The 25,868-nt window shown below is 33.0% G+C and overlaps 1 protein-coding gene across 1 annotated transcript; it reads left to right on the top strand.

The window, feature by feature from the left end:
- The first annotated feature begins 3,210 nt into the window (after window positions 1–3,210).
- LOC149564061 (uncharacterized) lies at window positions 3,211–7,912 on the top strand. The gene is made up of 4 exons (XM_089827155.1): window positions 3,211–3,455; window positions 3,662–3,918; window positions 6,104–6,555; window positions 7,197–7,912. Exons 1-4 carry the CDS (start codon window positions 3,349–3,351, stop codon window positions 7,452–7,454), a joined length of 1,074 nt encoding a protein of 357 aa, XP_089683281.1. The 5' UTR covers window positions 3,211–3,348; the 3' UTR covers window positions 7,455–7,912.
- Window positions 7,913–25,868: the final 17,956 nt, after the last annotated feature.

The raw sequence follows: 25,868 nt of genomic DNA, 5'->3' as shown, positions 1-25,868 counted from the left end.
TGAGCATTCCTTTTCAACCAAGCATCACATTTGCTTGGAAAACACACAAATCCTTGCCAAAGAGGACAATTTTTTTAAAAGAAAGCTCAAGGAAGCCATTGAAATCAACAACCGCCCCATCAACCTTAATCGTGATGATGGTTAGACCCTTAACCTAGCATGGCAGCCTATGCTTGCCTCCCAAGATCGACTTAAGGGTTAATCTTCTTCCCCCCCCCCTCTTTCCCTCTTGCCTCTATGCCTCTCCTCCTTCGTTTGATTTCTGTGGCTTTCTCTTCCCGCATCCCCCAGCCTCGGCTTTGGCAGTTTGTGCTCCTTCCTCTATGGTGGTGTCTCTTTTGTGTTTGATGTATGCTTCTTGTTCCTTTCTAGTTGTTTGTGTGCTTTGTGGTTTGTGCTTCTCCTCTCGGATAGTGCCTTTGATTTAAGGTCTAGGTCCTAGGCTGGGTTGTTGGTTTTTCATTCGTTTCTTCTCTCACTTTCATCCTTTCTTGTTAATTTGTTGTTTTTTGAGTGTTGGCGTTTTCTTTCATGTTCTTTCTTTTTTATTTATTTTATTTATTTATTTTATTATTGTTGTTATTATTTATTTATTACTTATTTATATATTTATACATTTATTACATATATACATACATACATATATATAATTTATTTTACTTTTATTAATTTATTAATTTTATTATTTTTTAATTTGAATTGTAATTTTATTATTTTTAATGTTTTAATTTTTTTAAATTTTCCTTAGGATTTGTTGGGGTTTTAAATGCGCACACGCACACGCGCGCGCACACACACACACACACACACACACAGTTAGATATTTATGTATATGCATCTATATATATACATACATAAGTACATGTGTGTGTGTGTGTGTGTGTGTGTGTGTGTGTGTGTGTGTGTGTGTGTGTATACGTGTGTGTGCATATAGCATCTTGGGCTCCGTGTTTGTGTGGTTTGCATGGTCTTCTCCATGGTCTTCTTTTGTCTTTATTTATTATTTTACTTTTGCTTTTATTTTTGTAATCTTCTTATTGTTTTTTCATTTTGTCCTTTTATTTATTTACTTTCATTTTTAAAGTTCTTTAGGGTTTCCTCCCTTGGTTTGTGTGCTTTCTCTCTCCATGTAGTCCCTCATATCTTTGGAGTCAGTCACAATCTGCAACTCACTGTGTTTTTTGCAGCTCTTGCTCTCTCATCCTAATGATCAATCATGTAGTGTGATACGAAACATTGATGGTAAAAATTTCAACACAATCTAATCTAGAAGCAATTACCAACAATTTTAATGGATTGTGGAAATCTAATCTCTCTAATTGACACCCTTCATGGGAGGGAACTTTGTTACAAAAAATAAGATCACTTATTATTATAAAATTCTAATATAATCTATCTCCAATTTTATTGTGGCACATGAAACAAGGCTATAATAGTAACATGATTGAGATTTTTCTTCATGTTTATATTATCAACGTGTTAATGCTATGTGGAACTTGTCCATGGATAAGTGGTTCTTATGTGCTAATAAGGAATACATTTCTAAGTTTGACATATCTTGTTTCATTCAATTAGTCATTTAAGAAATTCAAAGTTTACAACAATTTGTAATTCTTTTTCTTAATTGACATTGTGTCATTTTCTTAGAAAGGAAAGAATAAAGAGAGTTTTTAAGAATTAAGGAGATCACTCACATACATCCATCATGATTCAACTTGTTTCTTATAGCTCATTTTTAGGTAGTTATGACATTGAAAATTTTTAATAAGCTTTTCTAAATTTATTTTGAGAGTAGACTTCTACCATAATTCATAAATGCTAACTAATATGCTCTAAATCCATAACTAAGGGTGTTACTTTATTGGTTTAATCTAATATCGATTGACTGCTATTAGTGCTCATCTTGTTTATGAGGAGCTTAAGAACATGTCTAGTGATAAAATGACAAGGAAAGAGATTTGCCATCCTGTACTAATTTTGGGTTCCATCTTGAATTTTCACTCATTTAAATTGATAAATATTTGATGTAACTCTTAAAGCTTATGAAAACATTTTGATTGATATTTATGTGTATCAAGGTATTAAGACCACCATGTTTAAAAGTAAAAGTCTAGATGATTAATCTTGACTTGAGACATTGTTCAATAATCATATTGAAGAAATTCCAAAGTCTATTTTAAAGAAATTTATTAAAGATTAACATTACTTGTAAAGATTCTTCCTTCATTTTTTAATTCATTGCGATAATGTGTAAATTATTATTCTAACTAATAACTTATACTTGACAAACTTGATCTAGAACCAATCTAATTCATTTTAAAAAAATTATCATATAAGTATATCATCTATCAATCTTAATAACTCACCAAACAACTAAACCATAAAATAAGGATTACATGACAAGAGCACAAGTATCTCCATGTTTTAAAACCATTATCAATAATATCTATGCACATCCAAGATGTACCTTTGACCTTTTTTGTTAATTAATTAAAAAATAAACATATTGTATTCTAATTTTCAATTAATCAATAAACACAGTCAAAAGTACATCCTCAACAATGCATAGGAAGCTTGTTTGGTCCTACTAATACAATTCTAAAATTGAGACTAGTTAAAAGAATGAAACTATAAAAAGAATGAATGAGTGTGTTTTATTGAGTTCCATGAGACTATTAGTCCATTGGACCAAGACCAACATAGATAGCAATTTTTAAGTTCTTTTCATTGTCAATTTTTCTTTGAAGATCTTTGTCAAGAAGCACACAATTTTGTGGACAGGGTATCCTCCATAGAAAATAGCATATAAGTACACGTTCGTATGAAAACACAAATTTGCATTTCATGACAATTTTTCACTAGTATGATCTTCATAATCCACATTCGCATGAAAATCCAAATTTACATTTTATGAAAATTTTTCACTAATATTATCTTCATAATCTACCTCCACAGTAAAATACAACACATTATATTATGCTGCTAATTTGTAATTTTTTAAGTGGTGTAGAAAATAAATGGGAACACAATTTAATGAAACCTTATACCCTCGAGGTAGCTTTAGACTCGGCTATCTTAAAATTGACCATCTCAATGACCTACATGATTACGTCATCAACCCATAACTGTAAGCAGGTATAGTGGGGCGCTGACCATCTAGAACACCAACTAGGTTTTATACGCCTACCATGCCAACCTGTCAGGAACCCCCAATACACGCATTCCCCGCTCACTCCAGCTATTTTAACACCCAACATTCTCTTCCTCCACCATTATCTTCCTGCAGTATACACAGTGAATATCTATCAACACACTAGGAAGCATACACAGTATATAGACATATCTATCATGGAAGCAATGCACAAGAAGAGGGTGGTTGTTGTGGGAGGGGGAATAGCAGGTGCCAATGTTGTTAAGGCCTTGGAAAGCTATGCTGATGTCACTCTCATTGATCCGTATGTTATATGTCTCCCTTAAATTTTTCATCTTTGCTAATGGCAGAGATGGAATTAAGCAATTCATAAGGTTTTATTTTTGCTGTGTATGAAAGAGGAAAGATTATTTTGAAATTAACTTATAAGTCTTCCTTAATTTTTTTGTTTTTGTTAGTAGCAGACATGAAATCAAGCCAATTCATATGGATTTGGTTTTGCTCAAACAGGAAAGATCATTTTGAGATCCCATGGGCGAAGTTAAGATGCATGGTGGAGCCAAGCTTCGGGGAAAGAAGTGTGTTTCTACATGAGGAGTATTTGAAAAGTGGGAAGCTTATCATATCTGCTGTAACAGGTGTTACAGAGGAGGCTGTCATCACTTCGTCAGGGGAACAAGTGAAGTATGATTATCTGGTGCTTGCCACTGGAACTGCTTATGATGGCCCTCCTACAAAGGCAGAGAGGCTCAACCAGTTTAAGGAAGGTAAATAAATTACAACATTTAGTTAGTACTGTACTTGTGTTTTTAGGAAATTTGACTTATGGGAACATATCATCAGTCTTCAATTCACCCATCATCAATTTTCAATATAATTGTATGAATTATTTCTGGATTTGATTGTGTATGTTTTTTTAACATCGACATTTCGAATCACACTCTGTGATCTGTCATCAGAATGAGAGAATTTAAGAATCAAATTCAGAAATAATTCATACATTTCAATAGATTGTGGAAATCTGATAATGTTAAATTTTCGATATAATTTACAGCAAATGAGAAATTTTTTAATTTCAATTTGTCAACTACGATGCTTTCTATTTTTTTAAAAGGCAGATAGATTCAGATAGTTTGAAGCAGGTATATAAATTACAACAATTGGTTAGTCCTATTCATGAGCATCTATATAGGAAATCTGATTCATGCTAATATATCATCAATCTTCAGTTTCACCCATCATCAATTTTCAATTTGATTTACAGCAAATGAAATTTTCTTAGATTTGAATTGCTGAACTACAATGTTTTTCTGCAAACCTTTGAAAAGCAGAGAGAGTCAAACGATTTGAAATAGGAATATAAATTACAACATTTGATTAGTCTCGTTCTTGAGTATATACAGGGAATTTGATTCTGTTAGCTGTCATCTTTGCCATTATGTCAAAAGATCGACTTGTTAACATTCAATACAACCATATGATTTATAGAACACGTTAAGTGGTTAAGCCACATCATGAATTCTGAAGAGAAATGTTAACAGTTAGTCCAATAGATTTATAAATCAGATTTATAGGAACATATTGTCAATCCTTAGTTTCACCCATCATCAATTTTCAATTTGATTTACAGAAAAATCAGAAATTTTGAGATTTGAATTGCTGAACTACATTACCTTCTGCAAAAAAATAGTCTGGAGAAGGTATATAAATTACAACATTTGGTTAGTCTTGTTCTTGAGTATATAGGGAATTTGGTTCATGCGAACATATCATCAATCTTCAATTTCATCCAAAAGCAAAATTTCAAAATGATTTACCAAAAAATGAGAAGTTTTTTAGATTTGAATTGTTCAACTTCTAAGCCTTTTTCAATCCTGAAAATAGGAAAAAGTGGACCTTTGGCACCTTAGCTACTGATCTTTTAATTAATATTATCAGACTTCTACACTCTATTTGTAAAACATATTTTTTTCTGGATTTGATTGTGTGTATTTTTTAGCATCAACATCCATCATCAGAATGAGAGAGTGTAGGATTAGAAAAAGTAAAAAGATGGATCACACAGCGTGATCTGAAACTTTGATGTTAAAAAATACACACAATTGAATCCAAAAAAAACTTGCTTTATTGATCTCTTTTTATACTGGACGAACAATAATTAGCAGTTGATAACCCAGCCTGCCTCTTTCTTGTCTTTTCCAGCCTCTTATGTTTACATAGAATCTCTTCCTTATTTATGACTCTATAACCATCTGTCTTGAGCTTGAATGGTTCATTCCAAAGTCATTGTATCTTTTCTTGAACTGGTTATCTTTACATTTTCACTAAATTTCTGTTTTGCACTCATGCCAAATCAAAACATCTCATGGACAAATATAATTTGGATTTAGGGTTTAGAAGGACATACGGTTTTTTAGCATCAACATAACGGATCACACTACTACGTAAACCATCAGCAGGATGAGAAAGTTCAGGATTAGAAAAAGTGAAAAGATAGATCACATGGTGTGGTCTGAAACATGATGCCATCAAAACACACAATTTGAATCCAAAAAATGGCTTGCTTTATTGATCTCTTTTTAGCAGTTGATCACCCAGCCTGCCTCTTTCTCGTCTTTTCCAGCCTCGTATGTTTACATAAAATATCTTCCTTATTTATAACACTAAAATCATCTGTCTTGAGCTTGAATGGTTCATTCTACAGTCATTGTATCTTTTCTTGAATTCTGTTTTGTACTCATCCTAAATCAAAACATCTCATGGATAAATATGATCTGGATTTGAGGTTTAGAATTTATAAATTGGGGGTTTTCAGTCATGAGAAATTGTGGGTAATGAGAATTGTGGATTTGAATGTGCTTCTTTATATTAAGTTTATTTAAATTTTCATTAAGAACTTGCTGTTACATAGAAAAGCAGCAGTTGCCTAATTTGAATGTATCTTTCTTGCAGACAATAAGAAGATTAAGGATTCAAAAACAGTCCTGATAATTGGAGGGGGGCCAACTGGAGTGGAACTGGCAGGAGAGATAGCGATAGACTTTCCAGAGAAGAAAGTGGTCCTCATCCATGCTGGCTCCAGGCTTCTTGAATTTGTGGGGGAAAAGGCATCAAGAAAGGCTCTCTCGTGGCTCAAGTCTAAGAGAGTGGAAGTGCACCTCAACGAACGCATTGATTTGAACAGCATTTCTGAGACCACAACAAGCTTTACTACAAGCAGTGAGAAGATCATCAATGCAGATTCCCACTTTGTTTGCATTGGCAAGAGAATGGGCACATCTTGGTTCAAGGATTCAACATTTGCGGGCGCTGTAGACGAACATGGTTTTGTCAAGGTGGATAGCTCTCTGCGTGTGGAGGGGCAGACTAATGTTTTTGCTGCAGGGGATATCATCAATGTCAAGGTAAGCATTATAGAATATGCTTGGTTCTAATTCTGTTGATAATGAGGTTTAAGGCAAATTAAAACTAATTGGTAGGAACAAATTTGAAAAGAAAATAGTTCTCAATTTAGATGCATCATACTGGAAATGGAATAAGTTTTGAATTCTCATTTTGGTTCGAAATGAGGATTTGTTAGTTCCAGTTCAAGAGGTAGAATTGAAATTGTCAATTGGAATCGGAATTGAATCAAATTTTCATTTTCATTTTTCTTGGTCAACAAAACCTAATTCCGAATCAACATATCCAACCTCTGGCAAATTCTGGATATAAGACAAATGCAACATTTGCTAATGCCAACAACTAAATGGGTTCACTTTTGATCATATATCTATTTTTTTGACATTCCCATTGAATTTATTGATATAAATAATTAAGATTTTCAAGAGTGGAAGGAGATACATAAATGTGATCCAAAATGTAGAATCTCCTTATGCAATCAAAATCTAGAAGCAAGTTAAAGATGACCTAATAGTTGTTGATGAGAGATATTTGGTGATTAGTTTATATGCTGGGTCTCTAAAAGCATAGCCACTATCATTGTAACTTATATATTATGTTTTCTTAGGTTAAATACTACTGATAATTTGAAGTGTTGATGCAGGAACTTAAACAAGGATTTTGTGCCCAAAAACATGCACAAATTGTTGCAGAGAATATAAAGAAGCTCTCTAGAAACCCCAAGGAAACCAAATTAAAGACCTACAAAGCAAGTCCTCCTATGGCTATGGTGAGTTTGGGAAGAAATACAGCGGTGGGACAATTTCCCTTTGGAACATTTTGTGGCTGCCTTCCTGGCATGATAAAATCTAAAGACTTGTTTGTTGGTCCTACACGGAAAGCCCTTGGTGTGAAGTCCTAGTTATTTTTTATGTCTTCTTGTATAATAAGTAATTGTTATACTAGTGTCTTCTTGTATAATAAGTAATTGTCATACTATTATTTGTAAGTAAGAGAAAGATAGTTATAGAATTTAGTCTTGCATTAGTAAAGTAATTTTTGGACTAGTATGTGTAAGTACAAGAACATGATAGTGAATGTTCATTGATTTATTTTGAGGGTACATCTTTTGAAACAAGGCAACTTATGAGCTATCTCTAGATCCCTCCTCTCCACACCCCCCAAAAAAAGAGCTTGGTTTCTTCATAAGTGTGTAAGACTCCACACATTATTTTCTTTTATAGTCTCTCCAAAAAAGTTCTCTATTTACTCAATGTTTATGATTGTACAAGGTCTGTGATATTTCATCATATCTTGTCAATTTTTTTTGTAATCAAATATACCTTGTGTTCTAATGGAAGCATTAGTATTTTTTTTTAATGGTATATCTAATATTAAATTAAATATTCATTTTTTAAAAAATTCTAAAGAATAGACAATTAAAGGAGGTCTAAATCATTGCTTATGAATGTAGTAAGCATATTGCTTTACATGGGTTCTTGAGAAGCCAAAATAGTTTATAAGTATTTATTTTCATCATATTTAATTAGATAGTTTTGTGATTAAACTAGCATACCTAAAAAAATTATTTATTTTTTTGTAAAATAAGCCGAGAGGTATCTAATTTCAAAAGAATTAATATAGCTTTAGTAAATAATGTATTCAAATGAACATGTCTTGAGATTAATACATAAAGTTTTATGAGACTGAAAAATTAGCAAATCAAATTTAGACAATGATTTATTTCACCATGTACAGATTTAAAAAAAATCATATTCAATAAAAAAATGCACATTTCTATTTTGTTTTTTGACATGTAAAATGAATGTCAATTTTTTTTCAAAATAGAAAATGTTTACATTGAAGATTGTTGCCACTATAGAAAGCCTCTCAGCTTAATAAATCTTTTATTCTAATGCAATTGGTATTTTGTTATGATATATCAAATATTGAATCCAATGTTTATTAAAAAAAAACTTAAAGAATTAGACAATTAAAAGGTCATCTATATCATTGCTTATGAATGTAGTAGGCATATTGCTTTCCATGGGTTCTTGAGAACTCAATATTGCTTGTAAGTATTTATTTATTTTCATAATATCTTATAATTTTATTTTCTAATCAAATAAATATTTTATTTTAAAACAAGCTAATATATTTCAATGATATATCTAATATTAAATCAAATGTCTACTAAAAATAAAATATTTAACCTAAAGAGTTGGTAATTCAAAGATGGTCTCAATCATTTCTTATGGATGTAGTAAGCATATTGATTTCCACAGATTCTTGAGAAGTTCATATAGTTTTAAGTATTTATTTATATATTGTTTAAATAAAAACAATAAAAATCATGGTTGGTTTAATTATCCCATCTGTATCTTATATTAAGTTTACCTAGTTATTTAATTTAAATATACTTAAGTACACATCATCTCATTGATTGACGAGAGCATATGCAAGTTATATTTCATTCAACTTGTTGACTTGTAGTTGTTAGGTGTCACTTGTCTCTTACTATTCAAGTCAGGGCTTTTTGATGGAACTATTGCTATATATAAACTCAATCTTCCATACCACTAAATTTTTCTAACACTAATCATTTTGTGTTATGCATAACATATACATGCCTGTGCCATGTATGTGTGTGAGCACACACCATGGTGTTTAAGCTCACATGTATGTATCTATGTCTATGTGTGTGTCTATAAATGTTTATAAATGTTCATGTAAATATACATATACATATACAATTTAATGTTGTCTTCTAAATGTTGGTGAATTCATATAGCTATAACTTTATTTTTAATTTAAGATGATTTAAGTTGATGATAATTAATTGTTGAATCTTGTATGACACTGAAGTAGGACAATTCAAGTCCAATATACAATATTTAGATTTTCAAATAGGATCAAGTTTCTTCTCAAGGTTTTTTTGTTTTTGATTAAGTAAAATAGGTTTTGAAGGGTGCTTGAAACCCTTTACCCATCAAAAAAATTCAATGGAGCCCAAACAAAAGATACAATAGACCAGAGGAGAAATAGGTCACCAACCAAAAAAAGTGACTAGGGTGGCCTCATAGATAACACAGTTTACTTCTGCCACCAAATTACAACTTCATAAAACCATTTAGGACCCTTTAGTCCCAAAAGAGTGTGATCGAAGAAGCCAATCAGAGGACTATTGGGATCATTTGCATTTTTTCTTTAACCTTTGTCCAACCTTCCTCCACCAAAGAAGCCTCCTTCTCCCAAACCAAAGCATCAACATCAGGCCCATCTGGAGAAATATACAATACCATACTAGAAAGATCACCTACAAGATCCCAACCCATAGAGGGAGGGGAAACCACAACATCCATATTCTCAAGTTTTTGTGTTATGTCAGTCTGACATTCACATTCTCCAAAGATGGAGGCTCTGAGAAAGAAATAGATAGTTCCATTGTATTTATAAGAGACCAAATCACTTAAAATTGACTACAAATTTATCCAAAAAGACATTTTTTTAATAAAGTGTTACAATTTGTTTTACAAGAAATGGGAAATTGAAGACACTTTGGAATAAAAGGACTTAACCATCACAATTAAAAGACACTTGAATCCCTAGATCTAATATAAATTTTGTCAAATTTAGAGTTAGGAACTTTTGGAGAGAAAACAAACTTGGTTGGTCATGATCTTGCAAAAATGTACAAATGTATAATAATATTAAGTCCATAAATTTTCTCATAATATCTTGGGAGAACTAATAGGAGAGATTAATTTTATTTTTAATTAGTTGGTGGAAATTATTGTCATGATGCAGATCTTGTGGTTATTTGATTTTGGGTTTCCCTCTTCTAGATCGTGCTAAGGTGACTTAAGACATATATGATTAATTATTATTATTTGTTAACAATCCAAGATCTAATAGATAACAGACATAATTTACTATTGTGTTGTAGACTCTTGCCCGACACATATATTTCTATAGTACTAATCTTTAAATCTCGAAACACAATCCTACAAAATTTTCAAGTACACTTAATAAAATCCTTATTAAAATAATAATAAAAACAAAATTCTATCAAATAATGTCTCCCTAGACCAATTCTCACATAATTAAAAGGCAAAAACAACCTATACAGAAATTCTTGATTTATATGAAAGTTAAAAAAGGATAAATAACCGGAATTCAATATTGTGATGGAAATCACCATTTATTTAAAGGCGAAAGCTATTTGAAGCCAAGCGGACAAAAATAACCCACATAATAAGGAAAACATCGAAGAAAGAGGAGTTTTTTTGAAGTCCGGAATCTTCTCGACATAGATGACGACATTGACCGGGCCCATCAAAAATCTCGCCATGAATATCGTCTAAAACAATTTAATATTTGGACGGAAGACTTGGAAGTCTATAAAGAATATTATTAAATATTCTATTTTAATAAGGCAAAATATTCTTTTCTCAAGAGACTTGGAAGTCTATAAAGAATATTATTAAATATTCCATTTTAATAAGGCAAAATATTCTTTTCTTGAGAGGCACGGCCGGCTGTTGACATATTAATTTTTTTTTAAAAAAATGCATACTCTTAAGAGGGAAAATAGATGAGTTCAATTAAAGTCAAGGCATTCGTATTCATATACCACAATGATAGGGATAGTTTTCTTTTGTAATTATAGTGCTCATAAAAATAATTTAGTAATCAAATACGACAATGTTAGGGATATTCTTCTTTTGTAATTATGCATTTTTAAGAAAATATGTGTCAAAATTTTATTTGCTCAAGAGAGGAAACTAATGTTTTTGTTAGTTCTTCATGGACGAATGTGAATGGAGTAAGCTAAAGTTTTTTTGTAAACAATTTTAAAAATCAATCATGACAATTCCTATTTTCTAGTTAATTTGTTGGACATAAACTGTATAAGAATCAATTAATCATGCACCAAATAAAAAACACCATTTGATAAGAAATAGATGTACCAAGCAGGCCTGGAATTTGATGGTTGTATTGGTTGTTTTTGCACTTTTTAATCGTATATGACAGGGTAAAAAATTGTAAGACCGTATGGTTTGATAGGCTAATTTTTTAGAGAACCATCAATATGACAACTAAATCTATTACTAAATCATCAATATTTGTTATAGGTAATTTAGTATTATATTTAATATTATACATAAATGTGATTTCATAATTTGTATAATATATATGTATGATAAATATATATTATTTTATATTATAGATGTTTCTATTTTTTTGCTTGTTTAGTTATGTTTCTATTTTGGTGAATACATATTTATATTAAGTTATAATCTTATCGAAATACAATATAATAAACTTTAAAATTTATTTTTAAAAATATAAAATTTAAAAATCTCTTAAAGTAACATACATGAACTTAGAAACCTGCTTCTTTTATGATATTGTATATAGTATTAATTTATAATTACAAGTTATTCATAGAGAGTTTTGCAAATATTACTAATTACTATTATTATTTTCTAATTTATAGAATATTTAAAGTTAAAATGAAAATTGACAATCAAGTTTTTTATCAAAACGTAGAATGAAAGTCATAAAAAAAATTTTGCCGTCATAAAAAAATCATATGACAGGCAGGGGTGACCGTCAAATTCCAGTCCTGGTACCAAGAATAGGTGCCACTCCTATTTGAAAAAGAAGGAACTGTTTATGTTTGTGTTTGAGGGGTTGAAACCATGCTAAGATGAGAGTTTATTTTAAAATTGAACTTTTTTCAACTTTTTATTTTATTTTAAATTAGATATTTCTTTTCAAAGCTTCCTATTAGAAATGTAGCTATAAAATTATTTGGATTTTAATATCAAGGTCTTTTATTGTGTCTTCAAGAAATTTTGCTAATGTTTCCCTCTAAATAAACAGCAATGACCATAGCAAATCATTTGCTCTTGTCATAAAGATTTCCTAATTATTTAAAGAAAAACTTTAGCAAAAATAATAATAAAACATTTACAAAGATTTATGAAGGATTTTATTTATTTTTCTATTTTATTTTTAATATGAATTAGTTTTTTTTGTAAATTAGAAAAAATATAAAACAATTTATGATGAACTAGGTACTAACATTATAAGAAATGAAAGAACAACAATTTTCTTTTTCATACAATTAAGCCAAGGACAATTCAAGTAGAATGCCCTTTCCTACCGCTCTAGTTTAATTATTCAATTAATCTATTAAAACTAAAAGCTATACATGTTCATCTGCAAACTTCCCAAGGATTTGATAAGATAGAGGAAATAGACTCTATCTTTATATTTAATTGAAAACAAAGGTGTAAACCTGCTTTCTTGCAAACTCTTAAGCTCCAAAGAAAGCAACATAGGTATGTGGAAGGAAAATGTGATTTTTAAGAGTATAATGCACCACACTTTATTTTTAGAACCATCAAATAATGGCAATTGGAAATGAACACCAAGAAATTGCAAAGAGATTTGTTTGTTTGTTATCTAATTTTAGAGTAATTTTTGATAGATTGTAAGATAAATTATTAAGTTGGAATGAATTCCAATTCAAGACTTCCAAAATAAAAGATTCACAATTTACCATTGCGATCTAACATGGATTGCATTTATGAAGCAACACTACTTGATAATTTTTACAATAAAATGTTACAAAACTTTCTTTTGTCTACCTCTAATTAGATAGTTCTTCGTAATCATGAAATATCCCATGTAAAAAATACACTTATTTGTAATCATGAAATATCCATGTTATTTATTTACATGAATTTAGTATTGCAGAGGCAACTTTGTTGTAATAATGGCATATCAAAATTTAGGTTTAATTTTTAATATGTTCCTTGATTATTTTGAACATTTTAGTAGATTTGTCTGACTAATAAACTGGTCCTAATCATTTCAAAATGTTAGTAAAAGTGTTGTTGCAACTGTCCAAAGAGACTTTGTCCATTGTCATAGACTTCCAGCTGCAATGAGCTTGTGTGTTGCCTATGTGAATTAGGAGTGATAAATATTGATAAGACAAGGCATATGTTTATAGCCATGAAATTTGAGTTGGAGTCCCTGGAGTCTAGCGCTACCATATTGATGTCAAATTTAATAATGTTCAAATTCAAATATATGTGATGCTTTAGAGTTATTAATATTATGATCATGAAATTTTAAAAAAATTGATTGACAAAAGATTGAATTTGATAAATGTTTTATTAAGAAAGGAGGTACCAACTTAAGTCACCTTTTTTTGAAACAAAATTTAGTTTAAATAGACTAAATGAGCTAACATGGAGTTTACTCCTAGTAACACCAACTTTATCTTAAAGAGTGTTGCTACAACTAATTGAGTATCTTGATAAATTAACATAAGACATATCTAATCAAATTAAGTTGGCTCCTTTTAAAGGTGTAGAGGTTAGTTAGAGAACTTTGATCAATGATAAGAAGGGTAGGGAGAGCCTCACATACAAGAAGTTGAAAATGAAAATACCTAGGAGTTCAATAAAAATGCTACCCTACAATAATTAGTAATGTTTATGCCTTAGTAGTGTTTCCATCCTAACTTAGTAATGCTCCAATAATAACCTATATGTGTAATAAGGATCATCCATATGCTTAAGCATATAAGCATACTTATGATATCATAATCATAACATGGAGGTTTTAAGAACCTCATGTTAAGCATGATATGTAAATGAATATTAGATACCTTTAGCATAGAACATAAGTAGTATAAAACACATTATAAATATGTAATATAGGAACACACAAGGTAACAAGGAATATTTGTAATTAAACATAGTCAATATGAACTATAAGAAGGTATACATTTCAAACAAATTATGAAGTCTTAATGAGAAACAAAGAAATCACAATCCATCCAAATAAAACATAAGACATAATATACAAATTGAAATGAGAAACCATAAAATACTAAAACTTTTGGATCTGCAACTTGACACATAGGGTCTTCCCTCTTTGTACATAGAGCCTACTTATCAAGTTTTCTTTGTTTTAGGAGCATTTGTGGCCTCCTCATCACTGAGTTTTCAAGGCAATTCCAATGTTACTTGCAAACCCACTTCTTCACATCCCTCTAACCCTAATTTACCAAGCCCTAAAGTTCCTACAACATTGATTGCCCTAGTTGGTGGTTCACATCCGTTTGTGGTTGATAAGGTTGCCATGGTGGAGAGATTTTCTAATAGAGAAGAAAAATGGGGAAACTCCAATCCCAACTCCTTCAAGAAAGTGGTACAAGGTGAGTGCATTATCCCTAGTGGTGTCAATTTCATCAAACACAAGACGACATGCAAAGAAAAGCCAATGCCTGACAAAGTTCGAGGTTAGGGTTTTCCTCTTCTTAACCTCCTTATTAAACTTAATGCTTAAATTCCTATAGAAATTAAACATGGAAATAATAGGCTTATTGGTTGTGCCATTTTTTTGCTACTCTTGATACTTAAAAGCTTTCATCTAGAAATTATCTCAATGACTAGTTGCAAAGAGTTTAGGGTCAAATTTTGGGTTTTTCTTTCTCCTCTTGTCAAATGTTGTAAAAGGGTATTTTTGTCATCTTCTTCTTCGATCCCAATTCTCATAAATTGATGGTTGATAAACGTTATTAAAAGGTAGGCTATTGGAATTTTTGATTCATACCTTGGTCTATCGACATTGCCATTGTGAGGTCCTTGCTCTATCTAGCCATAGATGGTTATTTATCTACAATCTCCCTTCATTTTTGTGGAATATTATCCCTTAAGTGCTCAACCCCATTGGAAGGCTTATCAGGATTGATCAATCAACTTTTATTATCACCAAAATAGACTTTACAATTTTAATCTTCATCAATCTTGACATTGATATCCCTGACAACATCCAGTTCAACTTGGATGACTCTTCCATTTTCTACCTCATAAATTTCTTGGGTGGAATTAATGCACGTTACCCATGTAGGAAGGAAGGTCCGGAAGGGAAAGAATGCCCATTTCTTAAACCAAGATCCACTCCTCTTCCCAGTATTAAAACTTCAAAATCCAATGGTAGGCCATCCCTAGGTGGAGATAAAACTCCTTAAATTTTGAGTTATAAGTAGTAGATTGCTTCCCCCATTCAGTGGATGAGTAATGCTAAGGATATTTGAGCTTCATAACATAGTTTGAAAGATCAATTTTCTAATGGCCCTATGCCCCTCTATTTATCAATTCTATTCCTAAAGAACATGAGAACCTCCCTAAGCTCCAAAATCTTGACTTGGGGCTTAGGAGCCTAAACATAAAACCCACAATGTTCAATAGATTTCTTTAGAGAGAATCAAGAAGAGACAAGAGGTGGTCAATTCAAACCACCCCCCCCCCTTCCACTAGAAGACATATCAAGTCCCTATCCCTTGTCCCAGAGGAAATAGCTATGATCCCACCATTCAAACCCCCATCTCTCGCATGTGTGAGATGTCTATTTTTGGTAAACCAATTATTTCTTTTGTAATTGTTCCTTTGGCATATATATCCTCTTGTAGGTGAGGAAGATGCATGTGGCCTCGATGAAGAGTGAGTAAGCATAAAAGAGTCAACCAAAATGCCTCATAAAATATGCAAACTATCCAAGTCTAAAAATAAAAGCAATTTGAAATAAAAGAGGTTAGACACTAAAAGACCCCCTTAAAGTTGAGCTCTTATGCTCTCCTTTCTTCTCCATTGAAAATGATGTTGATGTAGCGCTTGTCTTGACAAAATGCACCTATGATATGAAAGAAAAAGGATAAAAATGATAATGAGAATACTTGGAGTATGGTCAACCAAAACAAGTGAATAAAGGCTAAATTTATAGAATTTTGATATCCAAAATGCAAAATCAAAAGGAAAGTGTGCAATTGGAAATGTGTAATAGTTGAATTGCAAAAATTAGAAATTTCTCATGATAGAGAAGTTAATATGGGAAAATGTGTCATAAATGACACATATGACAATGTGTTAGAAAATGTCCATAGAAAGATGTAAGAAAGGTGAAGGGAAAGTGTAAGAAAATGGAAGAAGAAGGTGTAAGAGTGGAAGCTAGAAAATAGAAAGTGGAAGCACATTTTGGGGGAAAATGTAAGAGTTGAATTTTTAAATTCAAAATCTCATAATTCCCCTCAAAATGAGAAATTAGAATTAAGGAAATAGAAAATTTCCAAATTTCATGCAAATGGAACAATTAATTAATAAATATTAATTAATTGGCAGGATTTAGTAAACAGGGAAAATTAATAAAATGAAATGAATTAAATGATTAAAGACATGGGAATAAACCATGGGTTATCTATCACTATAGAGAAAATTAGTAAATTGATTGACCAAAATGATGAAATAAATATAGGGATAATTGTATTTGAAAGATTGTAATGATAATGCAAATCAATGTGATGATATTGAAATAGATCAAAATCATGATTGAATTGGTAGGATAAATGATGTGAGTTTAACTGACACAAATTGATGACTTATCAAGAACACATGACAAGGATTGATGACATATGACATTAATGTACTCTATAAATTATCTATTAGATCCATAGTAAAGTCCACTTCCTCCTTTATATTTCCAAATAATACATTTACAGTGAATGTATCATCCACATTTGATGATCTAGTTTCCTCATATACCTGTCATTGATAATACCAAAACTCTCTTCCATATCTTGGCCATCTCTTCTTCCATTTTGGCCTCATGATTTGCTAACAAAATAGCATGTTGGAAAGGTGTGTATTGAGGGGGGGTTGAATCAATACTCACAAATAATTCACCAAATCAAACTTTTAACCATATACTCAGAACTATAATCTATTAACCAATACCATTCATTTTCTTGTTAATTGTTGCAATGTAGGCTTTCTTATACTAAAATGTAAAGATGGTAAACACATTAACCAAAACTAAATCATGAATCCACACATAAGTGCATGATTTTTGATCTTGCACAAACCCTTGGTTAAAAGGGAAAATTGTGGTGGGGATGGCACCCCACAAGTCTTCACTATAGTTAAAAGGTATACCTAATTTAAGAACTATAAATGTCACCTCCTAAATAACTCACCTTGTTAGAAGTGACTGATACATTATTAGATGCATCCAACAATCCTATTAGGAACTAAACTATTAAGATATTCTATCCCACTTATACAATGTTCACCTTGTTAAATGATTTGTAATAGTCCAATCAAGAACTTTAAGTTATGTTAGGAACTACATGGTTAAGGGATTTTGCAAAAACTTGAAAAAAGTATTAGTATTCTAAGACAATAATGACCTATAAATGCTTTCTCCTAAAAGCTTGTCAGATGTCTTGTGTTCTATCTCTAGTTTCTCCTACAAGCCCTTTGTAATCTGACCCTTGATCACAGTTCAATTCACCATCAACTCATTAACTTCCCTCTCATACTTGGGTGCTCTCCTTTATTGCCTTTATTAATCTATGTAAATTTTTCATGACCAAATTAGGGTTTCCTTATCTTCCTCTCGAATCCATCTTGGTCTCAAAATTTCTACAATACATTTTTACTTTGTCAGATGTATCTTGATTCTTCTAACATTCCCAAGATAAAATATATTTTTATTTTGTTCATCCAAATCTCCTCAAGATCTTCACTTAGATGTTATCATCAATCTCTATAAAGCATTTTACTCTACATGATTCTCTATGTAGATAATTTAATCTCATGTTCAAATTTAGCGAATTGTTGACACAAAAAATCTGCACCCTTGCTTAAGGTATGATCCTCAAGCAACCTCGTTTAACATGGAAACAATATCAAAAGTGTGGGACTTTTCAATCAGAGATTGGATCTTCAGAGAAGGCCAACTTACTTATTATCAGGATGCACCTAACTATGTAATGACCTACCTAGAGATCCTTGGAACAAGGAATAATAAAAGCCAAGAGATATATATATTTTATAAATATGGATGCACACGACAATAAACATACAAGGATCAATAAGATCACAACAGAAGACTTAACTGACAATCCTAACATCCAATGAATCTCAAAATGCCACTACTAAACTAACACATTCAAATAGAAAGACGAAAGCCAAAGATGACAATAAAACGAATTATCTTCAGTCTATCAAAGCCTAGAAAATTAAGTAATCCTAAAGGGTACTTGAAACACCAATTTGCGTTCTCCAAAAAATAGTAGAGATACCCCCTTTTTTCTTTGGAAGAAAACACAATTGACAGTTTCATGCAAGGAAGTGCACTAAACCACACGAGGAACTACCTTCCCGCATGAAGGAATGCTTGGTCCAACTGCCAAAATCTCTATACTGATGCCAAGTATTGCACGAGGAAGTACAATGATCCACACAAAGAAATGCAAGGAGCCACGTGAAATAGAAAACTCTCACACAAGAGAGTACAATCTTGCATGAGGAACCACATTAGCAAGCAAGGAAACACATTTCCTCCACACCGAGAAGTACTAGATCCACAAATTGAAGTATAGACACTTGAGCACAATAAATGCAAGATGGAAACTGCATCTAACTATCTAAACCATAACAGTAATGGAAAAGCACTGAAGCAACATCACAATGTGCAAAACAAACTACACTAACTTGCAGTTCCTCCCTTGAGGATATCCATTCCTAGATAAGAAGGTCTTCATATCATTTATCCAACTCCTTGGATTACATTTCTTGCCTCCTGTTGTTCCACCAATACCAGGACAACTTCATTAGTCTCATGAGATGAGATCATTTGTTTGCACAATCCCTTTTCCCTTATCAGTTTGGTGATCTGAATATCCATATCATATTCCATTACCTTGGTGATCCAACCAACTTTTTTCTCACTAATGTCTTTTCTTAACAAGAAATCCTTTACACTAGCACGAGGGACCAACAAATGGATTTTGTTATGAGACAACAGGTGTTTGAATTTCTTCAAGGATCTTATGACCACAAGGATCTACTTTTCCACATAACTATACTTATTTTCATATTCCTTGAGTCCTTCAATAAAGAAAGCAATAGGCTGCTCTTCATTTTTTTCATTTAGTTGAGTCAAAACAACAAAAATATTTGACTCACCTCCTAAGGTGTATAGAATTAAATCCTTATCAAAGTTTGGATTAATGAGAGTACGAGCTAAAGCTATGGCTGCTTTGATCTCTTCAAAACTTTCCTTCCCTTCCTTGGTCCATGAGAAGTCCATATTCTTTTTTAGCATAGCTGTAAGAGGTTTCACCATGGTAGCTAGGTTAGGAATAGACCTTCTCAGAAAATTTATTCTACCTAGAAAACTTTGTGGACCTTTCTTGTGACTAGGAAGAGAAAGGGAAAGTATTGCCTTTGTCCCCTTTGAATCAATAGTCAAACCATCTTTATATACAATATGTCTTAATAATTTCCCTTGATTAGTGGCAAAGAAATTCTTGGATTCGAGGATACTTCGTACTCTCTACATCTTGTAAACACTTGTTTGAGATGACCAAAATGTTTTGCTACATTTTTAGAATATACTGTGATATCATCAAGGTAGACTAACACAAACCTCTCAATCATATTTTGAAGGTCGTCTCCATTGCTTTTTAAATGTGACACCTGCATTTTTAAGTCCAAAAGGCATCTTGCTATAGGCATAGGTACCCCATTTGGTAGTAAAAGGAATTTTGTATCTATCAACTTCCTTGACTAACACCTAATTATAACTTGAGAATCCATCCAAGAAGGAGAATCTCTCTGAACCACTAACCTTGCACAATATTTTCTCCATAGAAGGGAGGGGATGATGGTCTTTGAGAGAGGCTTGGTTAAGATCCCTAAAATCTATGCACAATCTAATCTCTCCATTCTTTTTTCTAACAGGGACAAGGTTCACCACCCAAGAGGAGTACTTGATAGGGAGAATGGTATTGACTTCAATTAATTTGGACAACTCATTTCTCGTTAGGAGCTCAATCTTGGGGTTTACTGGCCTCTATTTCTGCCTAACAGGCTTGACATTATCCACCAAGTCTATAGTATGTTGAAACAAACTAGGGTCAAACCCCTTTAAATCATTGTATGTCCAAGAAAATACATCATTAAATTCTTGACATAGATGGACAAAACTTTCTTGCTTAGTTTCATAACATAACTTTCCCTTGTTTAGCGTCCCTCCATCAGTAACTGTAATTGGCACACGGTCTCCTAAATGTTTGTAGCAAGATTCATGCATCTTTCCCTCACTTGGTCATCAGGGTTGAAGACACTTTCTAAGGTAATGAGACCCTTAGACAATTTATTAGAGCTAAGGTTGATGATTTGGTCACCATATTGATCATGCAATCTCGACTAATTTCTATCTGAGAACTTTGCTTCATTCTGCAAGAAACTCACAATTTTTTCATTAGATTCAAAGAACTACCAATTGGGACATCATAAGATGCACCCACCACTGCAAGTCTATTAGCATGTTTGTTTCCTCTTTTAGGGATACTTTGAATATTAAATGCACTGGAACCATCAAGCAAATCCCACAGTCTATGTTTCTAAGACTTCAGCAAATAATTCTTGGTGACATTTTGATTCCTTACCTGATTGATCACTAGCTCACTATCCCCATACACACTCAATGCTTGGATTCCTTTCTTTTTAGCAAGAGAACCTGAATCAATGCCTCATATTCTACTACATTATTAGTACAATTGAATTGCAACCTAAATGAGAAATTGTACTTTTCTAATGCAAGAGAAACCAACATTACACCAACCCCTAACCCATTTTTATTTCTCGATCCATCAAAATACATCCTCCATATTCCACTTGTATCTTCTTTGGCTTTCATCAAGTTAGGGACAAGAGCATCCTTTTTCTGATATACAATACGTGCCCAAGCCAGTCTCTAAGGTTTCTGATATAGTATTAAATTGATAAGCATTAGCCCACTCATCCAAGGGGAAATTAGATGTATCAGCTAAAGAAGTGGTAGGCTTGTTTTTTGTATCATTTTCATCTATTTCCAGGATGTACAATTCATATCGATGAGATTAGGGGTGTAGGACTCAATGTGGTGGAGAGCTAATGGTTTTTCTTTGATTAAAGCCTTGGTTCTATATCTAGTTCTAAAAAACATATATGACTAATCACAGAATATGTAGCCACCTATTTGAGTAGTGAAGTCTCTTGAAAGACAAATGGAAAAGTGTGGCTTGACCTTAGCAATTGATGTATCCTAAACTATAGTACAAATTGGACATGCATGTAAGGCCATTTCAACATTCCTAAGGATTCCCATGGTCTTGACAATACTACCATCTAATTGCAACACATTTGTAACAATGGGTTTATATTTCATTTCTTAGGTATCAGCAACACACTTGGGTATTACTGAATAGTGGCCCCCGAATCAATCATATAGTTGTGGACTAGCTTATCTCCTATAATTAGAGAAACATAAAATGGAGGAGGTCTAACCTTTTTGCTTATTTCCACTTCCTTAGATGGTTGTACCAAGATCACAACATTCTCTGTGCTAGGTGGTTGATCTCTGAGTTCAATGCTTTCCAACTCCTTATGCAGTAACCTCCTTTGTGATGGTACAATAGTTACAACATCCCACATAGAAATTTTTGCATTAGTCTTTCTCATCTTCTCTACCACACTAAAAGGAGCATTAGATGTTTTGGTGGGAGCCTTGGAAGTAGAAGTATGAGGTGGGATAATCTGTGGGTTGTTCACATTATCTTTGCTTTCACCCTACCTTCGTTGTTGGGAAGCATTGGTAGGCTGATTTGCATTGTGTTGTTGGGCAATTAATTGTACATATGATGCTACACTTGATGTGGAAGGCTAATTAGGAGTTTAAGGATCCATCTCATCCACAACTCTTTTCTTGCTCTTGGTATTATGAGCACAAGAATCCTGGTTTAAATGACCATGCTTTTCCACTAGGCGGTTCACAAAAGAACAATCATCCTAGTGAAAGGTATCAATAGGTTGATTGGCATTGTGTTGCTGGACAACCATTCACTCTGGTATAGTTAAAGCCAAGTAAGATTTTGCCTTCTGACACATGCAATATCCATAGGAGTAGTTACAAGAAGGGCATAAATCTTGATCTTGGGCAAGGTTGTTTTGAGGCACTAAGGCCCTGTTTAGGTTGGTGCTTGAAGACTAGGGGTGGTTGATAGGTCTATTCTAATTGTGAGGGTGACTAATAGGTTTATTTTGATTGTAGGGGGCATGACTCTAGTTTGGAGGTCTACCATAAATAGGACCTTGACTCTGGAGTTAGAGAGGCTTATTATTTTGAGCTTGTTGCCTCTTCATGGTTACCGACTCATTTACCATTTTCTACACTACTACACTATTTTCCTCCATCTTATTTTCTTGATCCAACATCCTTCTATATGCATTTTGCATCAATGTCAGCATCATAACCTCAATCCTATCAAATCCACTAGAGGATGTAGAGGCTATTGGAACCACAACAAGAGGTTTCCAAAAGAGACATGAATAGGGGCCATAATAGGTTGATGATTAGGCATGTCGAGTAAGAAAGGCATTGGGGGCCTTGGAGCTAACTTCCTTCCCTGTATCAAGGTATTTTCATCTCTTATGGCAATATCATAAGCATTTGGTGAAGTGTCCCACCCCATAGATTGCAAAGTGGTAGCAATATCACTGTTGAAGGCTCTAAGATAATACAAGAATGCATTACTAGGAGAGGGTTTCACCGCAATGGGTATTTTGTCTCATGTCTTCTAAAATCTATAATTAAAATTAGTCATACATTCATGGGGGCCCTCTTGATAGTTGTTAGTTTCTCTAAAAGTGATAGGTGGTCACTTTTGTCCTCCAAATGCTTGCATAGGGCTTCCCCTAACCCATCCCAATTAAACTTCTATACCATTGCAGTGCCTTCCCTTTCAAGGATGAGGCCAAAAGTTTGACCGCTACATCATCCTCAGTGATGCCATGAATATTATAGACATTAGAGACCTCTTGAATATGTTCAATAGGGGATATGGAGGTTTCACCAGTAAACTCAAGTACACTTTTAAGAGCTGATACTGGTATTTCACGCCTTTGGGCTAATAAGAGGGGGCTCCCATCATTAAAGGTGGTGAAAGCATGAGCTCTAGCCATATAAACAAGTGTTCTATTGATATGAGCAGATGGTATTCTAGGATGAGACCTAACAACAGGAGGAGTGGAGATAGATCTTGCAGAGGTATTTGTTGCTACCACTCTCCTAACTGGTGATAATGATACTCTAACCTTTCTTCTTGAATTATAGAAAGAAATCTCTTGATATTGGAACTTACCTCCTGAAGATGCCCTTGTGTGTCTCTTGGACATGAATCATAGAAACTTCGGTTTGGAAACCAGATGTGTTTGAAGCTTAGAGTCACCAAGTACTTCTAAACAATGAGCTTGTTGAAGGCTTTATACCGAAGGCAGTACTATCTCCTCAATAGAACAAGGAATCTTTTCCCGACCCTAGTGAACTTCGAATATTTTAAATATAATGTCCCACTAGGCATGCCAAAAATTGTTGTAAAAAAAGCTTGCACCCTTGTCCAAAGTCTTACCTAAGGATAGTCTCGTGAAACATAGAAACAACCTCCAAGTTGTGGGACTTGAACTATGAGGTTGAGTCTCGAGAGAAGGACAGCTTCCCCTACTATTAAGATGCACTTAAACTATTCTTGAAGAGAAAAGGGAGAAGGAATAAATGAAAGCAACTACCTAATCTATTCTAATGAGGTGATGCACCAAAATAGGGTGTTTAGACCAGTCTCTGCCCATACATGCACAGTACTATCTTTATGACAACCCAAAGATATATGAATCCAAACTTGCTTTAATCTGTAAACTACATGAAGATCAGATGACCACATGAGTGACATGAGGAAAAAATGTTTCACTTCTTATCATTCACAGCCCAAAGAGATACAAAAAATGTAGATTATAGATATCCATAGTACATCGACAGAGGCAGGCAAGCTTGCATAGTATGACGATAGTTGAAAGAGATAAGGTAGACAGTCATATAATTCAAAGGCAAAGAGGGTATTTACAGTAGTATGCCAAGGCAATACTAGAGAAAATAGAGAAGATCTCCCCCTCAAAAAGAGTATGATATTTGCCTTTATAGTGCTAGCATAACTTGGATGACTTCCCTCACAAAGTAAAGAAATCAACCACTACAATCAAATCTTCAGAGAATAGTTACTGCAAAGCTAAAAAGATCTAGCTATTGAGTAAATCCATACATGAGAGGGTCACTTCAGCACCAAACAAATCTCTGAGAGGTCAGGAGTGATGGTTATTTAATCTTTGACTGATTGAATGGATCAACCAATGGTGGTGGAGTACCTCCTTTGCATTTATCAAGCCTAGGGATCAATAAGAGTAGTTACAAGAGATCGAAAAGATCAAATTCATCATTGAAAGAATTATTTCTGCAACCACCAACCTCTAACTCGACCATGACTCTTGATCGACTGAGTTTCAACCATCATGTCTTGCTACGTGGACCAAAAACTTCCTATTATTATGCCACTTTGTCATTGGTCCAATCCCTAACCCTACGTTGACCATTCACGATCGCAACCTTGTCACCACCTTCTTTACATAACAATTATTGTTTGCGAAACTGTGACCATTAGTTCATTGCTGCCTCACAACCTACCCTTAACATTCTTTATTAATTGTTACGACTTTGCAAAGTCTAAGATTTGACCATATTTGCATAGTCACCACCTTAGGTTGATGTTATTGTTGGGCCCCTGTGATCAAGAAAAACGAAGGGAACGGTTGATCGCGACTCAATACTTGGCCATCCTTTAACCCGCTGTGATCATGCACCTGTCATAGATCTAAAAGATCCATCAGTGTGAAATGTATTTTTAACATTAAAGGCTTGCCCCTTTTCACGCTATTGCAACTTAACCGCAACATGTCAATATAACCATGTAATCATGAAAAAATAAAGCAAATCACACCTTCATCATTTTGACCTTAGTTAACACCTGACCAACTGCGACTATGCAAATCACATGATCGTGACTAAAAAATATTATAAGGCATAACATGAAATAAGGAATATGGCCAATGCTAAATCATTTCATTAGAACCCTAGGTGACCGTTAAAATAGATCATTATTTGAATTTGATTTTTTGGTAGGAGGGAAACTTTGGCTAATAATGATCTTCATATCTTCTAATATATAACCTTCTTCTTTTTTACTTTATCTAACTATATCATCTTAAATAAGGCACTCTCCAATTTAGTGAAGGTTTATCACCTATTTAACTAGAGATCATCAATCTACTTGCATCTTTCATTCTTTATTTCCTTTTCTATCCTTTCTCCTAGGTGGAAT

Source organism: Cupressus sempervirens, chromosome 4 (genome assembly GCF_028749045.1).
Source record: "Cupressus sempervirens isolate cs-2001-9-10 chromosome 4, ASM2874904v1, whole genome shotgun sequence".
Classification (NCBI taxonomy): domain Eukaryota; kingdom Viridiplantae; phylum Streptophyta; class Pinopsida; order Cupressales; family Cupressaceae; genus Cupressus; species Cupressus sempervirens.
Note: the sequence above shows the minus strand (reverse complement) of the source record. Positions and strands in the feature narration are given on the sequence as shown.